The sequence below is a fragment of the Natator depressus genome, chromosome 1 (assembly GCF_965152275.1).
Source record: "Natator depressus isolate rNatDep1 chromosome 1, rNatDep2.hap1, whole genome shotgun sequence".
In the NCBI taxonomy this organism is placed as follows: domain Eukaryota; kingdom Metazoa; phylum Chordata; order Testudines; family Cheloniidae; genus Natator; species Natator depressus.
In genome coordinates this window covers 291,872,050-291,898,241 of record NC_134234.1, presented here as the reverse complement: position 1 = coordinate 291,898,241, position 26,192 = coordinate 291,872,050, and the positions used below count along the sequence as shown (strand labels likewise).

General features: G+C 45.3%; 1 protein-coding gene across 1 annotated transcript in view; it reads left to right on the top strand.

The window, feature by feature from the left end:
- The first annotated feature begins 20,785 nt into the window (after positions 1-20,785).
- The window catches only part of ANO6 (anoctamin 6), a 127,923-nt gene continuing 122,516 nt past the window's right edge, over positions 20,786-26,192 (top strand). Inside the window, exon 1 of the mRNA XM_074942170.1 lies at positions 20,786-21,078. Within this exon, the coding sequence (XP_074798271.1) occupies positions 21,006-21,078 (73 nt within the window). The 5' untranslated portion in view covers positions 20,786-21,005. The remainder of the gene's footprint in view (positions 21,079-26,192) is intronic.

Sequence of the window (26,192 nt, the reverse complement as noted above, 5' to 3'; positions counted from 1 at the left end):
TTGTTAGAGTATTGCTTTGAGTCTCTGTGAATTGCTTTGAGAACAGACTCTGTCTTAGAATGTACTAACACAATTAGCGGCTTGCAAGTTTCACACATAGAGGGAGAGAAACAGTACCAAAACCCAAGAGACCTCTTAATTAGTAATACCCTGGAATTTAAACTATGGGGAATCAAACTCATTTGTGATTTTAATACAGAACTTCTTTAATATGATCCAACATAATGTCTGCCAGAATTTCTCCTGGTGCCCTCAGCCAGTGGACAGAAGCATGGCCCCTCCACAGCCCTTGAAGAGGGTACAGCATGCTCCTCACCCAGCTAGAACTGCTGACCAGTGAAGATGGGGAAGGAATCTTTGCGCTGCTCCTCTCTGGCAGTGAGGAGGAGGGTGTTTGAGAGCTCACAAGGCATGGGGCCAGGAACCTCTCCCCCTTAACAGAACAGAAGAAGATGTGTGCACACAGGTGTCCTTTAAGTCTTTTACCAGCATAAAGGACAGGCTGTCAGATTTTCCTCACAAAGAATCATGGGGTCTCCCCAGTCTGCAGAGAACTGATGACTGGAGAAACACAGGACCAGAGGCCAAATATCCAGCTATTAGCAGAGTAATCCTGGTTTGGGTTAATAAGAGCCAGATCACAGGCTGTGCTGAATCAATGAGAAGACTGTCAGAATTGCAGTGGTGTTGAGACTATAAAAAGACTGATCCGGAAATAACAGTAAGCTGTTTCCTTTCTGTTGAAAGGAAAAAAGACGAAGGCTTTTGAGGAGACACTGTACAAAGGACCAACTTCTGCACCTTTTGCAAAGAACGGTTGAATATCAAAACCATAAATATGAATTAGAAAACGTTACAGCCAATAGAAGATTTGGCAGTGCTCACGAGGTTTCCTACGTGAATTACACACACCACTAATCTAAAATCAATTTGTACCCGCTATTTATATATTGTAACTCACTTTTTATTGGTAATTGTTATTACCAATTACCTTCAATAGAGGGCAAAAGTCTGAAGCTGTTATCACAGACTGAAAATTATATGCAAGAGTAAGTCTTAAATAGAACAGGAAATAAGACTAAAGTGAAAGAAAATACTGGTACTGCACGGGTTTATGGTTCGTTTTTTAAGATAGTAATTGTAATTTCCTTTAGTGCCCCACCCCTTTGCCTATCACTGAACCAGACAAAAGCACCTAATGGCAGGAAGTGAACTCTATTCAGTCTCTTAGCCCTGGTCTACACTACGAGGTTAGGTCAAATTTAGCCGCAGTAGATAGATTCAATGCATCTACACAACCAACCCCATTCAGTATTCACTAAAGGGCTCTTAAAATTGACTGCTGTACTCCTTCCCGGTGAGGGGAGTAGCCTTAAAATCGACCTTGCTGGGTCGAATTTGGGGTAGTGCAGACGCAATTTGACGGTATTGGCCTCTGGGAGCTATCCCAGAGTGCTCCAATGTGAGGCTCTGGACAGCACTTTCAACTCTGATGCACTAGCCAGGAACACAAGGAAAAGCCCTGGGAAATTTTGAATTTCATTTCCTGTTTGGTCAGCATGGTGAGCTCAGCAGCACAGGTGACCATGCAGTCCCAGAATTGCAAACGAGCTCCAGCATGGACCAAACGGGAGACATGGATCTGATCGCTGTATGGGGAGAAGAATCTGTGCAGGCTGAACTCCGATCAAAAAGAAGAAATGCTAATATATATGCCAAAATTGCACAGGGCATGTTGGAGAGAGGCTACAACAGGGGCACACAACAGTGCTGCATGAAAATTAAGGAGCTCAGGCAAGCCTACCAAAAGACAAAGGAGGCAAACAGTCACTCTGGGTCAGAGCCCCAGACATGCCGCTTCTATGATGAGCTGCATGCAATTCTAGGGGGGTACCCTACCACTACCCCACCACTGTCCGTAGACACCTGCAAAGCGTGGAGTCTCACACAACAGAGGGAAGGATTTTGTGGATGAGAAAGAGGAGGAGGAGGAGAATGCGCAGCAGGCAAGTGGAGAATCTGTTCTCCCTGGCAGCCAGGACCTTTTCATCACCCTGGAGCCAATACCCTCCCAAGGCGGGTTCCCAGACCCGGAAGCCGGAGAAGGCACCTCTGGTGAGTGCACATTTGTAACTACACTACAGGGTTTTAAAGCAATTGTGTTTAATGTTTGATTTGCCCTGAAGAATAGGGATGCATTCGCGGCCAGTACAGCTATGGAAAAGTCTGTTAACGTGTCTGGGGATGGAGCAGGAATCCTCCAGGGACATCTGCATGAAGCTCTCTTGGAGGTACTCTGAAAGCCTTTGCAGAAGATTTCTGGGGAGGGTTGCCTTATCTTGTCCTCCACGGTAGGACACTTTACCATGTCAAGCCAGTAGCAAGTAGTCTGGAATCATTGCAGCACAAAGCATGGCAGCAAATGGTCCTGGGTTTTGGCCGCATTCAAGTAACATTCGGTCTATATCTTTCTGTGTTAGCCTCAGGAGAGTGATATCATTCATGGTCACCTGGTTGAAGTAGGGGAATTTTTGTAAGGGAAGAGTAAAAGGACCTAGTTCATGCTGGGCTGTTTGCGCTTGGCTAAAAGGGATCATCCCTGAGAATAGCCAGGCGGTGCAGGGAGGGGTGAAGGGATCATCCCAGAGAATAGCCGCACGGTAGGGTGGGAGGGGAGGGGTGTGCTGCACATCCACCCGAAAACCGCAGCCCCTCCTTTTAAATGGCAAACCCAACCGGCAGTGCTTGTTATGGGAAAGGAGGGCACTGCAGTTTGAAACCATTCCCACATGTTATGAAGGCATAAGAAGCCAACCCTGTGTACCCTTTGGCTTACCATGGCTGCCTGGAAACCGAATTCTGTTGTCCAGCCATGTGTGATGTGTCACCATACCAGCAGGCGCTCAATATAAAAGGCAAAATGCGACCTTGTACCTAAAGCACATGTGCTGTCTGCTGTGAATTGCTTGATTCACTGTGAAAGAGTCTCCCTTTTGTTCTCAGAAATGTATCTTCTTAAATTCTACTCTCCCTTTTTATCCCCCTGCAGGTGCAAATGTTTCTACGCTCCCCTATCATCTCCGTCCCTGAGGTTATTACAGATTAGAAGGTGAAAAAAAACGCACCCGCAATGACATGTTTTCTGAGCTCATGCAGTCCTCCCGCACTGATAGGCACAGCTGAATGCATGGAGGTATACAGTGACAGAGGCCAGGAAAGCATTAAGTGAGCACGATGAGAGGAGGCAGGAGGCCATGCTGAGGCTAATGGGGGAGCAAATGCTCAGGCATCTGGTGGAGCTGCAGGAAAGGCAACAAGAACCCAGACTGCTTCTGCATCCACTGTACAACCGCCTGCCCTCCTCCCCAAGTTCATATCCTCCTCACCCAGACGCCCAAGAACGCAGGGGGAGGCTCCGGGCACCCAGCCACTCCACTCCAAGCAAGAGAAGGCTATCATTCTGTTAGCCGATGGCCAGGGATGTTTGGTGAGGTGCCAGCTATGCCCGTTTATACCATCCGTGACTTTAACTGCTAGAGCTCAGAGCTCCTTCGCAGCGGGCAGTCAACACTGACTGACAGGTGCCCCAATGGCAGCACTAAGAGCCTCTCCACACCCGTGACTTTAACTGCTAGAGCTCAGAGCTCCTTCGCAGCGGGCAGTCAGGATTGACTGACAGGTGCCCCAAGAGTTTGCCCCGTGGAGGCGGCACAACTCAACGCTAGGCTCTTAGTACTCTCACCTAATGGCCAGGCTTTACAGCCAAAACGGCTGAGGTTCTTTAATTGTGTTGGCTGCTTCACAGTAAACCAGAGAAACAAGTCAGGCTTATGCATAAATGGTTACCAAAATTTATTAAACTAGATTCTAATCATGTGGTTACAAAATTGCTAGTGCCTACTTATTTAAGTGTAGAGATGTTACACACACAAACAAGTTACAAAACTGAAGCTACAATCCCAAAGAAAGAAAACAAAGTATAGAGCTCTATTTCAAAATATGTGTACACTAAAGATAGGAGATCAGGTGTGGGTGCTTCTTACCCTCCTTGCATCTCTCGATTCCAGCGGTGCCAAGCCAGGATCGGTCACTCAATTCCGCGGAAAGACGAATAAGGGACAAGGCTTAGGGACCCTCTTAGCTGCAGAAGCCTTGGGAGGCTGTCACTTATCTGACCAGCAGATAGATAGTGAAAAGCACTCAAAAATCATGGTGCTGTAGGTCCCCTACTTATACCTCTGTACTCCTTTATTCTCTTTCTCCTTTCTATGCTAAATTGGGGCTGGTCTGTCGGGGTGACGCCAGCTCTCGCAAGAGTAGTTCACACTTGCAAGGGAGAAACAATAAGTTTCGACTACTGGACACTTCTTTTATCAGGGTAAATATTTTCCTAGGATGTTGGTGTGTGTGCATCATGCTGTTTTAGTAGGGGCTAAGAGCCATGTCTGTCACAGCGCCTCTGCCTGCTGTGAGCCCAATTGTTGTATACGTTCCCAGAGGCACATTGTCGCAGCACACCTGTGCTTCTCTCAGCTTCAAAGGCTGTGCTGGAGTGCCCTGGTGTTTTGGCTCCCGTGTGTTTCCAGCAATGCTGGTCTGAGGGGGGGGGCTGGCTGTCTGGCTACACATTCATACAGTTTTGATTTGTAGTGTGGCTACAATAAGCAACGTGGCCTTGTCCTTCCCTCTTCCCCCACCCCACCTAGGCTACCTTGTCAGTTATCTCACTTTTTTTCAATTAATAAAGAAAGAATGCATGGTTTCAGAACAATAGTGACTTTATTTCCTTTGCCAGCTGTGATTGAACGGGGGAGGGTGGTTGGCTTACAGGGAATTAAAATCAACAAAGGGGGTGGCTTTGCATCAAGGAGAAACACACACACACACACACACCTGTCACGCTGTAGCCTGGCCAGCCATGAAACTGGTTTTCAAAGTCTTTCTGATGCATAGCGCATCTAGCTGTGCTCTTCTAATTGCCCTGGTGTCTGGCTGTTCAAAATCGGTTGCCAGGCCATTTGCCTCAACCTCCCACCCCACCATAAAAAGTCTCCCCCTTACTCTCACAGATATTATGAGCACACAGCAAGCAGCAATAACAATGGGAATATTGGTGGCACTGAGGTCTAACCTAGTCAGCAAACAGCGCCAGTGAGCTTTTAAACGTCCAAATGCACATTCTACCACCATTCTGCACTTGCTCAGCCTATAGTTGAACTGCTCCTTACTACTGTCCAGGCTGCCTGTGTACGGCTTCATGAGCCATAGGAGCAAGGCTGGGTCCCCAAGGATAACTATTGCATTTCAACATCCCCAGTGGTAATTTTCTGGTCTGGGAAGTAAGTCCCTTCTTGCAGCTGCTTGAACAGCCCGGAGTTCCTAAAAATGCGAGCGTCATGCCCCTTTCCCGGCCATCCCATGTTGATGTTGGTGAAATGTCTCTTGTGATCCACCAGTGCTTGCAGCACCATTGAGAAGTACCGCTTGCAGTTTACGTACTGGTTGGCAAGGTGGTCTGGTACCAAGTTAGGGATATGCGTTCCATCTATTGCCCCACCACAGTTAGGGAACCCCATTGCAGCAAAGCCATCCACTATGACCTGCACATTTCCCAGAGTCACTACCCTTGTTAGCAGAAGGTCAGTGATTGCATTGGCTACTTGGATCCCAGCAGCCCCCACAGTAGATTTGCCCACTCCAAATTGATTCCTGACTGACCGGTAGTAGTCAGGCGTTGCAAGCTTCCACAGGGCTATCGCCACTCGCTTCTCAACTGTAAGGGCAGCTCTCATCTTGGTATGCCTGCGCTTCAGGGCAGGGGAAAGCAACTCACAAATTTCCAGGAAAGTGGCCTTACACATGTGAAAATTTCACAGCCACTGGGAATTATCCCATACCTGCAACGCTATGCGGTCCCACCAGTCTGTGCTTGTTTGCTGGGCCCAGAATTGGCATTCCACTGTATCAACCTGCCCCACTGCCGCCGTGATGTCCCAATTGCCATATCCCGTGCTTTCAGGAACGTCTGTGTCCATGTCCTCCTCACAATAGTCCTCGTGCTAGCAGCTCCTAGCCAGGTTCTGCACATACTGCAGGATAATGCGTGAGGTGTTTACAATGCTCACAACAGCAGCAGTGAGCTGAGTGGGCTCCATTCTTGCCCTGCTATGGCACCTGCATGGGTAACCGAGGAAAAAAGGTGCGAACACACTTCAGCTGGTTTTAAAGTGAATTATCTCCATTTCTCTTTATAAGAATGCAAAGAAGAGGGAACACAAAGACCCATAATTTCAAAGATATGTAGGTGCCTAAATCCCCAGTCCTGCAATGAGTTTCATGTGGGTGGACTCTATTACTTCAATATTGCTCCATGCAAGTGGATTGATCTATACATACAGAGCTCATTGAAGAAGCTATTCCTCTATGGTGGTGAGGGCAATATAAAAAACCTACACATAGAAACTGAGCACAGAAGCTGAGAACCTAAGTATCCTGCATAGACAAACTTTACATTTTGGTGGAGAGTTCCATTATGCTTGAGAAGGGGACTTACAGACCACATTCCTTGTTCCAGAGCTTCTGGAGACCTTTTAAAAAATCTGGGCTTAGGCTATTCAGTGTCTTGATGATAAAGACTGAGATGCTGAACTTAATTCTATATTCTTAATGTAATTAATCTCAATATTATATGAAAAGCCAGTGTAGTGAGCTACAGGCAGGTTTGATGTCCTCATGGTAGCCCATGTTACTGAGGAGATGTACTGCCACATTCTGTATTATTTGGACTTTACTGGTTGCTGGCTCAGAACCCAGCAATATTGCATTGTTGTCCAGACAGGAGGTGACAGACATGTATAGCTGAGGCTAATTTATCACCTGCCAGGATGGGATGAAGTCTCTTTGCCAACTGGAGATGTAGACAACATTACTCCTATACATTGCTCTATATTGAGTTTAGTATCAGCAAGGAATCCAAAAGCACTCAAACTAAAGACTAAATTTGACCAATTGTGGGTGTGTGCCTTCAACCAAAGGAAGCTGCATATTGGCTGCAAACTCTGAGTGCTTTCTTTTTTCATACCAGCATCACCTCTGTCTTGCTTTGGCTCAGCATCAACAAGCTGTTCTTCATCCATGAGCTGATCTTGTTCAAGCACTGGGCCATCTTGATGGTAGTGGTATAGTATGTGGAGTTCTGTATCATCTATGTATGGCTTGCACTTGTTTCAATGTCATCTACGTGTAGCACTAGGTGAACTGGTCAGATGTTAACCAGGTTCAGAGAGAGAGAATTGATCCTGGTAAGACTCCACAAGTCTAGAGGTGGAAGTGCAGTTTCCCCCATCATTATTCTTTGGGTGCATCCCTCCACGAAGGGCTTAAGCCATTTTAAACATATTCCCTTGAACCCCTGCAACCTCTCTCAGGAGAGATAGTATCTCATGGTTGACAGTGCTGAATATTGACAAGAGGTCCAGAAAGAATGGATGAGGACAGATGTCTGCCCTCCATCTGTTGACAGCAGGAGATCATCCATCAGTGCCACCAAAGCCATTTTCATACCATGTCCAAGCCTGAAGTCATATCATGTTGGGTCTAGGATATTGCTTTGGTTAGATGACTGTGTAGTTGGACTTTTGGCTAGCTTCTCTATGAACTTGCTAAGGAACGGAAGGCTGATACTGGGCAATAGTGAGCTAGATCCAATCTTCCTAGAGTGGGTTTCTTCAGTGCTGGTGAGATATTACATGTTTGAAGGGGGAAGGGAAGATTCCTTTCCCAGATGAGGCATTCGCTGTTTCAGTCATGAGTGGCACCAGTTGCTCATGACTCTCTCATCAACCAGGAAGGGTAGCAGTCAGATTCAGAGGTCAAGTTTCCTTCCGAGTGTCCAGTGCTCCTTGAAGAGTGAATGCACTGAACTCTGGGAATGCAGGTGGATTGTTTATTGGCTAGTGAAGACATAATGGATCCATGCTTGATGAGAAGCCTTCCAAAATGCATGTATATTTTTCTGTTCAGTGGAATGACAGTTCTTTACTTGATGCTGGATTCTGCTGTGGAAGGTAAGCAGTCAGGGATAATTAACCACTTTACAACTCTTGTTAGTTCTTTTGGGAGGGACTTGGCAGCCTCTGTAGTTTTATATAATTGGCACTCACGTTTCTGTCCCTCTTTCTGCATCTGACGCAGGGTGTCAGGAAACCAAGGAGTTCTGTTGGGATGATAGACAGACAAGAGCCATTTGGGAGCCAGCGTACTATGGTAATGATTCAGCAGATCCTCAATTCTGTCCTTTACATGAAGTGCTGCTGTACTTTAGCCTGCTCTGGAATTTGATAGTTCATGGCAGAGTCAGGAACACTGGTCTTTCTTGTAGGATGGGACCTGGGAGAGCTCTGACCAGTACCTGAATGAGACGTCCAAGACAGTAGCTGGGTTTAGATATCTTCTGTATTGACATGTAATCCAAAGACCAAGTCCGGGATGTGAATGTCTGCATGGGGTGGACCGAAGATGACCTGTGAAAGTCCGACAGGGACAAGTGAGGAGAATCAGGGGCTAAAGGGTCATCTAAATATTTTGGACAAAATTCTGATCTCATTTATACCAGTGTAAATCCTGATTAAATCCATTGGTTTTAGTGGAGCTTCACCCAATTTACACTGGTGTAACTAAGGGCCTGATCCAAAGTCCAGTGAAGAAAATGGGAGCTGGTTCTAAGAGTAGAATCTGTCCCACTGATGGCTTCTTGCTCATCTCCTAGCTTAGAAGTGCTGTCAGCCATTAATACCTTGTGTGAAATCCAGGTCCTATGACGTCAACAGCAAAAGCTTCTTTGACTCCAGTGGAGACAGGCTTTCAGATGTGGTATGTAACATGTCCAGACTTCCAACTATGTAACTATTGATATGGCTTCATAAACATTATTTGAGCCCCTTGCAACCTGACCAGTTTATCTCAAGACTTGCCTCACTAGAGTAGATCAAGTGTTAATCTAGATTGGTATCCTTTAGCTACAGCCAATTACAGATGCTTTCCCATAGTATTTGCAGCATTCATGAATTTAGAATTCATTTACCACAAATACTGAAAATCCTGCTGCAATAATAATCAAGGTTTTGATGGCAATCACAGCACATTAAGTATTACTGTATTCTTTGAAGGTACACTGTTCAACAGTCCAACAAGTAACTGAAAATTAGTTACAGGGATGTAGGCAATGGACATGAGTTAGTGAACAGTCTGGTAGTAAAACTAATAGGATATTACTTGGGGAATATTCATATGCTGCTCCAAGGTCACTTTGTAGCAGTCTGCCAACACAAGGGAGGTGACCCTTGTAAGGTCAAGGATATTTGGCCTCTAGTTTTCTGTAGCACCTACAGATGCTAACAGACACCAGTATAATGCCTGCACTATTCCAATTTGTATAACAAAATGTATGCGGTAGTCACCTTGCTGCAGAGCCCCAATGTAGGGCTTCAGTGGTTCAGTGGCCTTCTGTGCCAGCATGAATTTCACTCCCATTGAGTTTATATTAGATGGCTAGCATGCGGTTTTCAGATAGTCATAGCTTTGTCAAGTCAGAGCTAATTTCCTCCAAATGAGGGCTACGATGGAGAAGAATGTGGTAGTGGCATGGGACTTGGCCTCAGGAGACATGAGTGCAATGCCCAAATCAGTTACAGACTTCCTGTGTGCCTTATGCACGTCACTTAATTAGGCTTGGCAGAATTCAATTTTATTTTTGTATAATTTCAGATATCAATGTTTATTTTTATTTATATTTTCAAAATTGCAAAAAGTTATGGGGTTTAAGATTTTTTTAATCCATTTAAATTTTAACAGTTGCAGAAAATTATAGCGGGTCAGAATTAATTACAGTACACACAGAGATTCAAAAAGTTGAAGCTTTATAACCATTAACACAAAGTTTGTCAACATCATATATTGAAGTATACAAAGTAAATATTCTTAAATCAAACTAAGCTCTCAAGCAGTATTTTTCTTAACTTGCCTATCTGTAAATTTTGATAATCAGTAGTGTGGTGGGGTGGTGCCCCAACCCCAGGCAACACTGGGCTACAACAGGCCAGAGCCGCTGTGCGGAACGGCAGCCATTCAGAGAGGGCCTGTGGGGGAGCCAATCAGTGCCAAGCAGAGGGCAACCAATCAGGGCCAGACTAGGCCCTATATAAAGGCTGTCCAGGAGAGAGGCAGGAGTCTCTCCCAGACCTTCAGAAGGGAGAGACTAGCAACTTGGGCTGGGCTGGAGCCTGATACCTGTCAGATGGTGGGCCCTGACCAGAAGGGCCTAGAAGGTGCAAAGGGGTCAGAGGGGAAGTGACCCAGGGAGGATGGACAGATGAGGTGAGAGAAGGAGGGCAGAGAGGCTGCTGCTAGAGGGTCCCTGGGTCAGGACCCAGAGTAGTGGGTAGGCCTGGGTCCCCTCCTTCCTCCTTGTACTACACCTAGCTGAGGATGAGCGTGGCCTGATACAGGCTGTGGCTGGCCCCTGTGACAAAGGGTCTAAACTTTGAGGCTGCAGTTGGCCACTAGAGTGGGTGTAGGCTGAAGACTGCTGATAATACCAAACCCCCTGGCAGGGGGTGAGACTGGAGCAGTGGGCACTGCCAGAGGGCAGTGTCCTGAAAAGGATGCTGCCAAGTGGGGACCAATGCAGGTCCCAAAGCATCAGAGCAAATGATGGATGGGACACCACTGACAGAGGGTGCCCTGCAGAGGACAGAGATAATTCCCAGATGTGCCAGCGGGAAGCGCTGTGGTGGTGAGTCCCAACTCCATCACAAATAGAAATAGTTTCATTGGTTTGTATGCGTATGGTGAAATTTACTTTTAGCAGCATTTGCCAGAAACCCTAATCCTGCCAAGTTTGCACTTAATCTACCCTGGCTTCAGTATACCCATCTGTAAAATGAGGATAATATTTCCTTACCTCACAGGGGTAATGTGAGGTGTTCAGTTACAGTGGTGATAAGGGCCATCTAAGTATCTAGTTATACTGCTACTCCTCAGATAAGATTTCTGGGACAGCATTTTTCAAACCTTGGCTGTTGCAAACTCTTGTTTGTTCTTTTTTTTTTTTTTAAGGGGAAAAGTGCATTTTCCCCACTCTTCTTTAAATTGGTGGAAAGGATTTTGCTTAAATTTTTAAGCAGAAATCAAACCATTTCAGTCCAAAAATGGGATTTAAAAAGCATTTGAGCATCTGTGATCAGGGAATTATAACATTGTTTTGCAGCTGTAAATATAGTAACTGACAAATGCTCCAGTGGTCATATGATCTTTCCCCACAACTGACTTACATGGAAGAGTTTGCAAAAAAGAAAAATGTAACCATGTAATCTTGGGGGTGGGAGTGGAAATGGGCCTTGTCCTGCAACCTCTTACTCACATCAGCAATTGCCCTACATTCTTCCACTAGTTCTACTTAGTTCCATTGCATTGCTGTTTCCTTTGCCAGGAATGTTAACAGATTTGTATTGTTTTAATTACAAAAAAGAATTGAAAGCAGCCCTGCTCAGAGTTAGGAAAAGGGTATTTTTAAACACTTCATCCTCATCACAGTATCTGATTTTTGTAAAAATCTAATTGTTGGCCCAGGGTTTACAAAACCAAATTTGATTAACAGGTTTTCTGTTTCCTATTTGACAAAGGGATTGCAACTGGGTGGTGCTGTTTTATTTCTCTCTTCTCCCCCCCCCCCACCCATTTGCTACCCTTTTAATAATTTCACAAGTATCAACCAGCCTGCTGGGCTTTTGATTCACTGCCAAGAGCATCTATAGATATATTTCAGAGTGGTAGCCATGTTCGTCTGTATCAGCAAAAACAATGAGGAGTACTTTTGGCACCTTAAAGACTAACAAATTTATTTGGGCATAAGCTTTCGGGGCACTTCATCAGATGCATGGAGTTGAAAATACAGTAGGCAGGTATATATACACAGTACATGAAAAGATGGGAGTTGCCTTACCAAGTTGGGGGGGAGGGTCAGTGCTAACCAGATAATTTAATTAAAGTGGAAGTCGGCTATTCTCAACAGTAGAATACAAAGGTGGGGGGAAAATCACTTTTGTAGTGGTAATGAGGCCAATGTAATCAGGGTGGCCCATTTCAAACAGTTGACAAGAAGGCGAGTAACAGTAGGGGGAAATTAGTATGGGGAAACTAGCTTTTGTAGTGACCCATCCAACTCAGTCTTTCTTCAGGCCTAATTTGATGGTGTCCAGTTTGCAAATTAATTCCAGTTCTGCAGTTTCTCATTGGAGTCTGTTTTTGAAGGCTTTTTGTTGAATTGCCACTTTGAAGTCTGTTACTGAGTGTCCAGGGAGACTGAACTGTTTTCTGACTGGTTTTTGAATGTTATAATTCTTGATGTCTGTGTCCATTTATTCTTGTGTAGAGACTATCCAGTTTGGCCAATGTACATGGCAGAGGGGCATTGCTGGCACATGATGGCATATCCCATTGGTAGATGAGCAGGTGAACAAGCACCTGATGGTGTGGCTGATTTGGTTAGGTCCTATGATGATGTCCCTTGAATAGATATGTGGACAGAGTTGGCAACAGGGTTTGTTGCAAGGATAGGTTCCTGGGTTAGTCTCTTAGGTGCCACTAGTACTCCTCATTCTTCTTCTTTTTGCTGATACAGACCAACATGACTACCACTCTGAAACCTGTTTTGACAGTGAGTCAAGCCACCTCCCCTCTTGCCTGCTTAGCCAACCTCAGTTCAGTGTCTACACAACTATTTTTAGCATGCAAGCATGACCCTGGCAACACATGTTTGTGGACCTGGACTGGGAGGTTTGCTCCCAGATGCAGTGTAGACATATCCTCTGAGGGAGCAAAAGAGGCCTCTGTGACAAATGGCCTCTCTTTTTGCCAGGTTGCTCAAATTAAAAGCTTAACAGAAAGGCTAGCAGACCATAAGCATCTTAGGCCAGTCTGCCAGTGATACTGTGATGCTTACCTGATCTGCAAAGCAAAGGATGAATTTAAGCTGCAACAGGCTGTAATCTGAAAAACTTCATGCACAGATGCAGAAAAGGTTGTGGTTCAAAGCGGTGGTCTTTCCACTCTTGCCACCAGGTGGCTTTGACCTAACCCACAATATCCATCTCTGCTAATCTGTTTCCCTCCATCCTCACTACCACTAGCTCTTATTCCTTATTAAGCACAGCCCTTTTCCTTCATCCCCACCATCACTCAGCCAGATCTTTCACCTCATGCCTTTCTGGTCTCCATGGACCAGCAGATGTGAATGGATCCATGCCCCTATGTGGGAGTGCTGTGTGGCATAGCTGCTCCCATTTTAAAGATACTTCTCCCAGTCCTTAAACTGTGTGGGGTACTGGTATTTCAAGAGGTCACAGATCTGGGAAAAAAGGTTAGTTGAGCTGGGTCACTGAGGGGTGCACTTTAAGAACTATTTTACCAAACCTGCATTTCACAGATGATTCTCCCCCCACACTTTTCAGTCCACTTTAACAACACACTTCTGCACAGTTGGAAGATGTGTGCAGAAAGAAGCATACCGTGACTATTCTTCATTCCTCTGTTGTAATCATTGGGCCTACAAATTTGCTCTAATTGTGAGATTAATTGTGAAATGTATGTGCAAGTTCATAAGATGTCAACTTATAACAGCAGTTCTCAAACTGTGGGTTGGAACCCCAAAGTGGGTCACAACCCCATTTTTAATGGGGTTGCCAGGCCAGCATTAGACTTGCTGGGCCCAGGCCTGAAGCCCAAGCTCCAGCCTCACTCAGGACAGTGGGGCTAGGGCTGTAGTCCTCTTCCCCCGACCCGGAGTGGCAGGGCTCCCGCTCCAGCCCTCCCCTGGGGTCATGTAGTAACTTGGTTGTCAGAAAAGGGTCAAGGTGCAATGAAATTTGAGAACCCCTAACCTATAATAAATGTTGATAGGAAAAATACAAAAATGAGACAAAGATTGAATTAGTCTAAACAAGAGTCTTAGATTGTATCAATAGGCCATGTTAAACGCATGCTTGGTAAAAACAAGATGTTGAAGTGGAAATTAATCAAGTTCACTGTCAGATATTAGGCCTAACTATAGGACAAAATAGTGAAGGAATGGCAGCTATTCCACCTACCATTCCCTTTGGGAGTCTGTGAGGGGGACACACGCCTCATGTGAGTGCCTCATGTTGGTCAGGTGCAAACTTGCACTCTTTCCTTTTCTGGCACCCCTGTTGGTTGTTGGCCTCATCAGGCAAGTCTTCAGTGTCTCAGCCCTCCAGCTAAATCACAGGCTAAAGACACATAGATGAACGGGTTCCAGGGTGACAAAGGTCCAACAAGGACTATAATTGTGCCCTTGTCTGTATTTGCAGCCCTTTCTTTGGGCTCAGTTCTCAGCCCCTTCTGGGCTAGCTTTAAGTCTGTCCCTGCCCTGTTATAGAAATGTCCCACCAGGGCTTTCTCCCTGGAGACTCTTCACCTTTAGCAGTTCTTTGGCATCTCAGATCTCCAGCCAGGTCACTCCTTAACTTCAGTCCCCTACCATAGGGTAACAAAGTTCAACAAATGGTTGGCCATCTTGCAGGGTCTTCAGTCCCATCGTACAGCCCTGTGCTTGGGCTTCTAAACAAAACTTGTCCCCTTCTCTGGGCTTAAACCACTTCCTCAGTGGCTGAGGGGGGGACCCACACCATTACACCAGGTCCCAACCCAGGCACCCTAGAAATAGCAGCCACATGCTGCTTCCTGTAATAGTTGCTGCTACTATTCCCTGGGGCCAGGCCACTTACCACAGAGCCCCTTCCTCTTCCTGGGTTCTCTGCCTGTTCCCAGTTTGAGCAGGGCCTCTCCCAGGCCACCTTGCCTGGAGAGTTTCTCAGTCTGTCCTGATTTCACAGGGTCTTCGCTCAGGCCTCTTTGCCCAGAGAGCTTTTAACAGTCTCCACCCCCTTTTTAATCAGGGTTCTTTCCCAGGCCTGTGCACCTGGACAGCTTCCCAGCCCCATCCCTGCTTAAGCAGGGTTTTGCCCATCTCTTTACCTGTGGAGTTTTACAGTGTTTTAGTCCTTCATGCTTTTGGTCCCAGCCAGCCACTGAGCTGCTCAGGTCCTGCAGCTCCTTCTAACTGGGCCTGGTGCATTCTGATTAGCTGCTTCCATGCAGCATCTCTAGGCCTCCCTGGAGGACCCATCTTCACTGCTCCTTTTCTGGGGTGAGGTAGGACCACAAGACCTCCAGCAGGGGGCCTCAGAGGACCTGGTATACCTGTCACAGGTCCCTTAAATAAAGGCGAGAGGGGAAACAGATGGAGCCTACAGGAGAACTTCATTTCATGGCTGCTATCCCCAGTCATCTTCTGGAACCCCAGGCCTCCTTCCTCCTAATCCTGAAGGATGTCCTGACCAAATCAGGTCAGAGGGATCCAGATGACATCCCTACCAGTGCCAGAAACCACTGGAGATTTAACTGGATTGGACATAACAGCAGCACTGACAGTTCCAGCCCATCTCAACAAATTTTTTCCTTTTTCCCCATAAGGCCAGTTATTACCATCTTTGATACCATCAAGGAGACTGCTGAACAAGGGCAGAGGCTTCCCTCTAAAACTTTCTCCAGCTGAAAGGAAAGGAAACAAAAAAAGTAGTTAAAATGAAAGCCTTACTTAATACTCTACACTTCAAATGCTTTAACTGTTTTTCCTTTTCTGCATCTTTAATAAAAGGCAATAGGATTTTTAATGGTGGTTTTGCCATGATACTAAGCGAGCTGAGGTCTCGTGTATACCTGTAAACGCTGAACCTTGTTTCTAACTGTTTAATGTTAGACAGTGACTGGGTTATGTGAACATCTTTGGCCCACTTATTCTGTCTAAATTAATACATTTTTGGCAGCCCAACATGGGGTTTAAAGGTTTAATTATACCCCGAATCTTGTAGGTTAGCAAACAAGCAATTGTTTTCAAAGTTAGAATTTTAAAACAAACCTTGTTTTAAAATTATTATGTCTTGAGCTTGTTGAAATAAGCATGCAAAACAAACAGTTAAAGCTTTGCCTTAAAGAGGGTTAACAATTGTTTTAAGTTACTAATTTTTGAAATCTAACTAATGCTTAGTTTCATTTTTTCTTTTATAATGGGGTTTATAGTTTCTGACTGGTAATTCTGAAGGTTTAACTAAAATCTTTTTAAGAAAAAGCAGAAGTCATAAATGAAGTTTGTTTTAAATTGTTGAAGGTTAAGTTGCTAAAACAGACTTTTAATGAAATAACATTTGGGGTAACCTCCCCACCCTCACTGACAGAATACCCCCTTAATTCAGAATGCGCTGCTTCTGCATTGACTGTGAATTAAATCTCAAACTACCAGATCAAAGGGCTCTTGAAACACCAGACTTTCTCCAACTCTCTCCAGTTAGGAGTGGGAATAAAAAATGTTAAAATGAAAGCTTTATTAAATAAAGCATTTGAAATGTAAAGTAACTTTTCCCTTGTGTTCATCTTTAATAACCGATTGAAAGGATTTGTAATGCTGTGTTTGTCATGGTACTAAGCAGACTGAGGGCTCTGTGTATCAAACCTCAAATCTTGCTTAATTCTGTTTAATATTGCTGAGATTGGGTAATAACACCTTTGACCCATTTATTCTATCTAAACTAATACAACACCTCTCTTGCATAGGTTTCCTTTTTTACCTGCTGGCCTTCCTTACATAGGGCCAGCATTTTCAGTGTGCAGCAATTTTTTATTTTCCCTTGCCTCCATTTTTGGATGCCCAGTCTGAGACAATTTAAAGGCACCTTACCTGATTTTCAAAAGATTGGATGCTCAACAAAAATGGAGGCATCCAAAATCATTCATCAACTTTTAAAATCTTTGCAATGGCTCCTGCTAAGAATATTTAGTTTTTTTTGTACCACTTGTATCCTCACCTCATTATATTAGCCCCACAAATTAGTTTAGTTTTGTTAAATAAACAGATCAGGGCTTGCCAGCTTAGACAATATAAATTGAAATTTTAGAAAAATTAGTGAGATTTTCAATGGTTCAATCAAACACACAATTTTATCTCAAGAGTGAGATACTGCAATGAACTTGCTAGTATGTATGTGTAGCACTGCACTTTAGTGAAGAGAATTAGAACTGACTGTCATAGACCCTATACTGCAAACATGAAACTGAGATTCTCCTTAAACTCTAGCATTTGTGGCTTTTGCTTTTGGAATAAGAAAATCTGATCTCCTGTTGGCATGGAGATAGGTGTGGCAGTAGTATACAGATCTGTGACAACTGGAATTTAAGGTGGTTATAAAATTGTTACAATACTTTTTTTTAAAGGACACTATCCACTTACATTTGGCCCAAAGCTTAATTTTATTAAACAAAACAGCTTTTACAAACCTAAGAACAATAGAAATGTTTCCCCAATTTAAAAAAGAATAAAAACAAATTCCATAATGAAACAGTTGGGTTTAAGCAAATGAAAGTTCCTTGCAGTGATTGAAATCTAATCACAGCAGCACTAATGGTATGAAAGGTGGCTACAAGCAAAAACAAAACATACAAGTGGAAATGCAGAGTGAACAGGCATAGTGGCAAGTAAATTGATTTTTATACTCCTTTCTCTTTTCATAATCTAGGATACTATTAGTAAAATAAGGTGTATGGTTTTTTACATTGCAGGGGTCCCAGGATTAAACTGCCTTCAAATTCATCTAAACCAAGGGAGCATCCTTCCCCAAGTTAGTGACTTCAGCAAGTCTGACTGCAGCAAGCAGCTGACAAGTTACACAGAGATAATGATCCAAGAGCTAAAGAAACATGTTACTTCTATACAGGGGTTGTCTTCATTGCACCCGTTAGCTTGAGTTAGTACACTCAAGTTTCTCCATGTATAAGGGCTTACCTACACTACAAGTGCTTTGCCAGCATAGCTACATCAATAGCCCCCTAGTGGTGGTGCAGGTTATATGGACAAAAGAAGTTATAGTATTTTGCTGGTATAGTTAAACCACTTTCTTGAACAACAAACTATATTGGCAAAAGGACCCTTTTCCTGGTGTAACTCTGTATACAATAGGGCAGTGGTTCTCAACCTTTTTGAGCTCAGGACCCATTTGTAAAGGTTTATGGCCCGTCATGACCCAGTAAATAGTCTGGGGTGGAGGCCCTGGGACAGAGCCATAATTAGGCATTTTACTGTCCAGGATGAGCAAGCATATTTGTGCCCCCTACCGAAGGCAACACATGGGTGTGGGGGAGGTACCCTTCCAGATTTTTTTGGTTGTGCCCCTCCTCCCCACCCCAGACAGGCTGGGTGGCCCACACTTCCTGGTGTCACTGACCAAGCCACCCATGTGGCTTTTGTGCTCTGGACAGCTGCCCCACTCACCCCACCCTGGTTACAGCCCTGCCCTAGGGTGGTTCAGGTTGGGTCCTGCCCAACACACAATCCACAGTGGCAGCTCCTGTGCTGTGGGGCTGGCTGGGCTTGGCTCTCCACTCTGGGAATTGCAACCTCTGTGGTTACAGTGCCACTCAGGTTTCCCCTGACTGGACCAAATTTGTGTGAGTGAAGTTGTGACCCAGCTCATGGGTAGGGTCCTACCAAATTCACAGCCATGAAAAATGCATCATGGACCATGAAGTCTGGTCTCATGTGCTTTTACCCTATACCATATATTTCACAGGGCAGACTAGTGTTTCTTAAATTGGGGGTTCTGACCCAAAAGGGGAGTTGCAGGGGGGTCACAAGGTTATTTTAGGGGGGCCACAGTATTGCCATCCTTACCTCTGCACTGCCTTCAGAGCTGGGTGGCTGGAGAGTGGTGGCTGTTGGCCAGGTGCCAAGCTCTGAAGGCAGCGCCCCAGCAGCAGCACAGAAGTAACTGGCAATGCCATGCTGGCTTCTGCATGCTGCTGCCAGCTCTGCCTTCAGAGATGGGCTCCCTGCCAGCAGCCACAGCTCTCCAGCTGCCCAGCTCTGAAGGCAGCACTACCACCAGCAACAGAGCAGAAGTACGGGTAGCAGTACCACAACCCCCCCCCCCACAGTAACCTTGTGACCCCTTCTACCCCCCACACTCTCTCTCCTTTTTGGTCAGAATCCCTAAAATTACAACATTATGAAATTTCATGATTTCAGCTATTTAATTATCAAATTTACAATTTTTAAAATCCTATGACCATGAAATTAACCAAAATGGGCCATGAATTTGGTAGCAACCTACTCATGGGGTTGCAGTGCCACTCACTCAGATTTGGCCTACCTGGGCTCTCCTCATCATGACTGTGGGGCCAAACCAGAGTGGCACTAGGACCCTGGAGGTTGCAGTGCCTGGAGCAGGGAGGTCAGCCCAGCCAGGGCCATGGGACAAGAGCTGCCACATGACTCTTTGAAACATCCGATGAAGTGAGCTGTAGCTCACGAAAGCTCATGCTCAAATAAACTGGTTAGTCTCTAAGGTGCCACAAGTACTCCTTTTCTTTTTTCTTTTTATGAAACATTCAGGTGATCCAATTTTGGGTCCCAACCCACAGTTGAGAAACCCTCCACTAGAGCTTTTGGCAGCATAGCTATGTTGGCTTTGGGTGTGATTATTTTCACACTCCTAGCCAACACAGCTGTGCTGGCAAAACTGTGTACTCACTTGCCACACACTGTCTCCGTGTAGTCAAGTCCTTAGAATGACCAAACTTCAAAGCCGCCATACCCAGAGTGACTGGATTAGCAGATGGGCTGTTGTAACTTGAGCTTTTGCACTCCTGCAGCATTTACTAGTTTCAGCATCAGCAGCACTGGACCTTCAGCACACATACCCTGACATAGTGGCCAGTTAGCTCAAGTTTAAAGCACTACTTAAGCCAGAGATTTGTGTGTGGACAGGAATTGGGTTAGGAGCAAAACTTCAGTTCTGGCTTGAGCTAACAAGGCAGTGAAGGCAAGCCCCATAATCTTTCTTCTGGGGGAGGGACTTGGTCTTCAGTGGTACAGCACCTAGCACAACAGGACCTGGATTCTGACTTGGACCTCTGTGTGCTTCTCTAATAGACATAAGGAATACTCATACCTAATAGGAATCTGATCAATTTCAGCATGGGCCACAATCTAGTTTAAAAAAAAAAAAAAACAACCCATTCTTCAGTACAGGGGTAATGGCTGAAGGGTCGGCATGTATGTGGCTGTTTGTTACACACACTTTTGGTTTATGGCTATGCGGGTCGCAATTCGCAACTACTTAGAAACTGGCCACCTTTGCTCTTACTTTTCTAAAGCAGGGCCTGAAACTGTAAGCACCCCATGGCCGTTGTCCTGGCTACCACTTTGAAAACAACCCGTGAACATCCAACTCAGGAAGGAAGAGCTGGTTGATGCTGTGTGGGCTGATCCTGTGCGGGCACAGGTTAACTTCTCTGCTGCCTGCGGCTGGGTTCAGAACCCAGGCAAGGGCAGGACTCAGCGTGGCAATGGGAGACCTGCCCTTCCCCCTCAGCCAGCAGTGGGATAACCCAGGGCGGCTAGAAACACGTGCCCTGCGGCGGTCGGTGTCAGTGCTCGGGCTCTGGAAGCTGGGAGGTGTCTCTGCTTTGGCAGGGGTGGGAAGGGAGAAGGTGTCAAACTCTGGCTCTCTGGGCGTTGCACGGAAAGGGGAGGATTGGCTCGTCACTCCTTCCCCTTCTGCTGGCCTGTCTGTCAGGGCAACGAGAGCCTCTTCTCTCCCCCCCCCGCCCTTGAGTGACGCTCGCGAGGAGGGTGGAGGTTGCAGCCCTGCCCGCCCTTGGCTCTGTACGAGTCTAGCCTCCCCAGGCGTCCTCCCTTTCCCTGCCCCGCCCCGGCCAGAGCTCGCTGCTGCGCGGCCGGGACTTCGCCAGCGGAGCTCGGGGCAGCTGCCGGGCAGGGCTCGGCGTCGCGCCAGACCCCGCTCCAGGGAAGGGAGCGAACTTGTGTGCGAGGCCGAGTCGGTACAAAGGAGGGAGGGGGGGACAAAACTTGCGGGAGGATGACAGTGGAGAACCAGGACGTGCTGCTGGAAGTGGAGGAGGAGGAGGAGGAGGAAGAGGATGGGGAGGTTGGTAAGTAAGAGCTTGATCACGGCTGGCTGGGAGCGAGATGAAGAGCCGGCACCTTAGAAATAGAAGGGGGAGTCCTGGAGCTAAGTGCTGACAGGTGGAGGGGGTCGCGATGGAAAGGGTGTGATAGCCCCGACCCCACACCTCAGGAAGGGAGGAAGCGCCCCTTACTTGGGATTAATTTTAGGAGAGTGGTTTCGACTCTCCTTCTGGGGAGGAGGAGGGGCGAGGATCGTACTGTGTGAGGGCTTCAATCGCACGTGGGGTGTTTTGATTTCGCTTATTGAAACTCTCCGTTTGCCAGCCCTGCTGCGCACCTGAGAAAGTTTCTCTCGCAGCGTGCTCTTTCAGCTCACGTGGAAAGCTGAACCCCTTGGCGGTTCTTTTTGGCTCTGAACTGCTTGAAGAGCTGAGGCCAAAGAGATGCCTGAGGCTGGAGTTTATGTGCTTACATTTAGACGCCCACGTTTGAAAATGCGGCCCCGAGATTTTACTGGAATGAATGAAGCTGCCCCTGCAGTGAGTGTGTGAATGTGGGTGAGAGGCAGAAAGATACCTGGTTTACATGTGCAGTTGTGAGTGAATTGCAGTGTTTAGTTTTATGATCTACTTTTGTTCTGCAAGTTGCAAGTGCAAGGTCTGGGACTTCTCCAGATAATGGTGAGATAGAAAATGCTGTGAATTTGTTAGCACAAGTGATGCATGTAGAAATGGGTTGACTTCCACAGTTAGCCTGAAAATCTTTCCTCCTTTCATGTGAAAGACAATATTGAGCTACTTTAGTGTGCATAAATATATAGAAAATTTTACCCATAAACTGGCCTGTTTTTGAAGAGAAAAAGGAACTCAGTTTGATGGCACAGGGGAAGCACTTTGGAGTAACCGTGAGGATGTAGCTAGGATCCCAGATCATAGAGCCTGTTTTGCAGGAAGGTGGGGGTGAGATTGGCCCAGTACCTTTAGATAATGAAAAGAATTCAGTTTCCACCACACACACAGGATCCCCTGAAGCTGATCTGGCCCATGCTATTGGCATACCTGTCCTGAGAAAGCAGATTGCTCACTCGCCTTGCCAGGCTTAAGTGCCTTAATGGGGTGGGGAAGCAATGAGCAAAGCAGGGAGAAGACTGGCCCAACAGAGAATGACTTTTCACTGGAACATGTATACTCCCAATAGTTAAATGACTGGAGAATGTTATGTCCATTAGGATTATATACTAGTTTCTGTACCAACAGCAACTCCCCAGAGCATTACTTCTGTATTTAATATTGGAGTGAATTCTGTCAGAGTATCTCCCTTCCAGACTACAGACATAATGGACTAGATCTTCTGCTGGTGTAAACTGATGTGCTTTCATTCGCTTCCATGGCGATACATTGATTTACACCAGCTGAGGATCTGGTCCTATGTTTTTGGATGATAATAGCCATGGCATCCAGAAGCCTCTTGTTTCTACATAAGTTGATTTAAAAAAACAAAATAAGAAAGAAATGCAGCCCGCTGACATGTGTTATCTTTCAGTGGTACATGCCAATGGAAGAGATTCGGTATCAGATATTATCCTGGATTCATCAAAGGGAGAGGGAGTAGATTTCCATATGTTAAGTTTTAACATAAATAGGATTCCTGTTTACTAATATTCAAAAGCTAATGAGTAGTTCTAATGCCAATTAAACAATGTTGATATTTTTAGAACATTGGGATTGAATTTTTGTATTTGTAGAAAATAGCAAAAATGAAGATACTAGCACTGTTTGTTACTCATGAAGGCATAGTTGTCTGTAAACACTCACTCTTATGAAGTGCCACTAAAACTAAAGCACATTACTAGCTTCTTGGGGTTTATTATGAGTTCAGTACAAAACTGCGCAGATTTTGGCCCTGATGCAAAGTTCATTGAAATCAGTGGGAATTTTTCCACTGACTTCAATGGACTTTGAATCCGGCCCTTAGGGAGTATGTGCATAATACTAAAGGGAAGAATGCAAAACTAGTTTTCCACTTGGTGTGACCCAAAGTAACACAGTTTTACTCCACTCCCCAACATGAATGGGTGGATCAGCACTGGAATTTTATAATCACTTCATGACTTTTGCTTTCCATCCTGTCCCTCAGAGAACAACTCAATTGTTTTCTGTTCAGGGATGTATATCAGCTCTGGATCTGGGCTGGGTTCAGCTCCCAAAGCCAGCTATCATGGGTTACGTACTTGCAGGATACACCAGTTTGGAACAACAAAGATATTTTGGAAATTTAACTACAAAGTGGGCAGGGGTGATCTCATAAGTTGTTACACAGAGAAATTCCATCACAGAGTTCTGCTGAAACTGTTATTCACTCTTGTAAAGTGCATGTTCTGTTAATACATGAATATTCAGGTCACATGTTCCTGTAAAAAACCTCAGACTGTAGAGCTACAAAAGCTTATGCTCAAATTTTATTCTCTAAGGTGCCACAAGGACTCCTTGTTTTTTATGGAGAGGATGTTTACAATGAAATATTTCAGAGTAACAGTCGTGTTAGTCTGTATTCGCAAAAAGAAAAGGAGTACTAGTGGCACCTTAGAGACTAACCAATTTATTTGAGCATAAGCTTTCGTGAGCTACAGCTCACTTCATCGGATGCATACCGTGGAAAGTGTAGAAGATCATTTTATACACACAAAGCATGAAAAAATACCTCCTCCCACCCCACTCTCCTGCTGGTAATAGCTTATCTAAAGTGATCACTCTCCTTACAATGTGTATGATAATCAAGGTGGGCCATTTCCAGCACACATCCAGGGTTTAACAAGAACGTCTGGGGGGGTGGGGGGTAGGAGAAAACAAGGGGAAATAGGTTACCTTGCATAATGACTTAACCATTCCCAGTCTCTATTCAAGCCTAAGTTAATTGTATCCAGTTTTTGCAAATGAATTCCAATTCAACAGTTTCTCGCTGGAGTCTGGATTTGAAGTTTTTTTTGTTATAATATTGCAACTTTCATGTCTGTAATCGCGTGACCAGAGAGATTGAAATGTTCTCCAACTGGTTTATGAATGTTATAATTCTTGACATCTGATTTGTGTCCATTTATTCTTTTACGTAGAGACTGTCCAGTTTGACCAATGTACATGGCAGAGGGGCATTGCTGGCACATGATGGCATATATCACATTGGTGGATGTGCAGGTGAACGAGCCTCTGATAGTGTGGCTGATGTTATTAGGCCCTGTGATGGTGTCCCCTGAATAGATATGCGGGCACAGTTGGCAACGGGCTTTGTTGCAAGGATAGGTTCCTGGGTTAGTGGTTCTGTTGTGTGGTATGTGGTTGCTGGTGAGTATTTGCTTCAGGTTGGGGGGCTGTCTGTAGGCAAGGACTGGCCCGTCTCCCAAGATTTGAGAGAGTGTTGGGTCATCCTTCAAGATAGGTTGTAGATCCTTAATGCATTGGAGGGGTTTTAGTTGGGGGCTGAAGGTGACGGCTAGTGGTGTTCTGTTATTTTCTTTGTTAGGCCTGTCCTGTAGTAGGTGACTTCTGGGAACTCTTCTGGCTCTATCAATCTGTTTCTTCACTTCCGCAGGTGGGTATTGTAGTTGTAAGAATGCTTGATAGAGATCTTGTAGGTGTTTGTCTCTGTCTGAAGGGTTGGAGCAAATGCAGTTGTATCGCAGAGCTTGGCTGTAGACGATGGATTGTGTGGTGTGATCAGGGTGAAAGCTGGAGGCATGTAGTTAGGAATAGCGGTCAGTAGGTTTCCGGTATAGGGTGGTGTTTATGTGACCATCGTTTATTAGCACTGTAGTGTCCAGGAAGTGGATCTCTTGTGTGGACTGGACCAGGCTGAGGTTGATGGTGGGATGGAAATGGTTGAAATCATGGTGGAATTCCTCAAGGGCTTCTTTTCCATGGGTCCAGATGATGATGATGTCGTCAATATAGCGCAAGTAGAGTAGGGGCGTTAGGGGACGAGAGCTGAGGAAGCGTTGTTCTAAGTCAGCCATAAAAATGTTGGCATACTGTGGGGCCATGCGGGTACCCATAGCAGTGCCACTGATCTGAAGGTATACATTGTCCTTACCCATAGCTATTTTACATTTGGGGACAAAGTCACAAAGTTCAGCCACCAGGTTAGCCGTGACATTATCGGGGATAATATAACTGCTGGTCAGAGAAGTTAGCAGTTCACAAGTTTGCCTCCAGCCTTATCACACAAGTGTGCACGTGCATTTACCAAAAAGCAGCCCCTGCTATATATTAGTATTCAATGGGCCTTCTCTTGAAATTTGTAGTCATGCAATACTCCCATTGAGTCAGTGGGAGTTTTGGCTGAGTAAGGACTGCAGGGTCTAGCCCTCTGGTTGGGCTTATAGCAAGTTGGAAGGATATTTTTCCAGTGCATGGACATCTCTATATTTTAGAGGCAAATTGTTTTCAAAGGGAGAGTTATATTTGTGACATCAGTTTGTTTCTGAAGCTTCTAGATACTGGGTATAAGTGGTGGAATGGGAATTGAAGTGTGGTTACTGCAGGAGCTAAAATTCCAAAAACAATTTTCTCTCTAGAAACCATCTTGAATGATTTACTATGGACAGCTCTGCAAAATGTTGTGTTCTTTTGCTAGTGCCAGACCACATATTGCATCTAAATTGGTTTGTATATATGTGTGGGGATTTCCTAAATTTCTCAGTGTTCTCCCTAGAGGAATTAATGTCAAAGGCAATTTTCACAGATGGAAGAGCCATTCAGCACAGTGTCCTTGTCACTTGCCTGGGGTAGTTTGCTGCAGTCTCAGGCAGTTTGTTTTTAGTTTTGCTCTATTCTAGGTGTACTTGTGTGTGTTTGGCAATAAATAGGTTTTCTTCATGACAATGCCTTTTACTAGTCACTCATTAGCCCCTCTTTCTCTCCCTACTGATTTCTTTTCTGAATTTTAGTTTGGGTATCCTTTCTCTGCAGATATACTCAATTCACTGTTCAGCCTGTCTGCCTGCCTCAATCTCATCAACTCCCAAATCTGCCATAACAACCTTAGGTTCGTCCTAGCCCAAACTGATATCCAATTGATAAGGAAAGCATTATTGGCCAAAACTCCAGCATCTCATCTCCTGCCGACTCAAATCAAACAGTTGCCC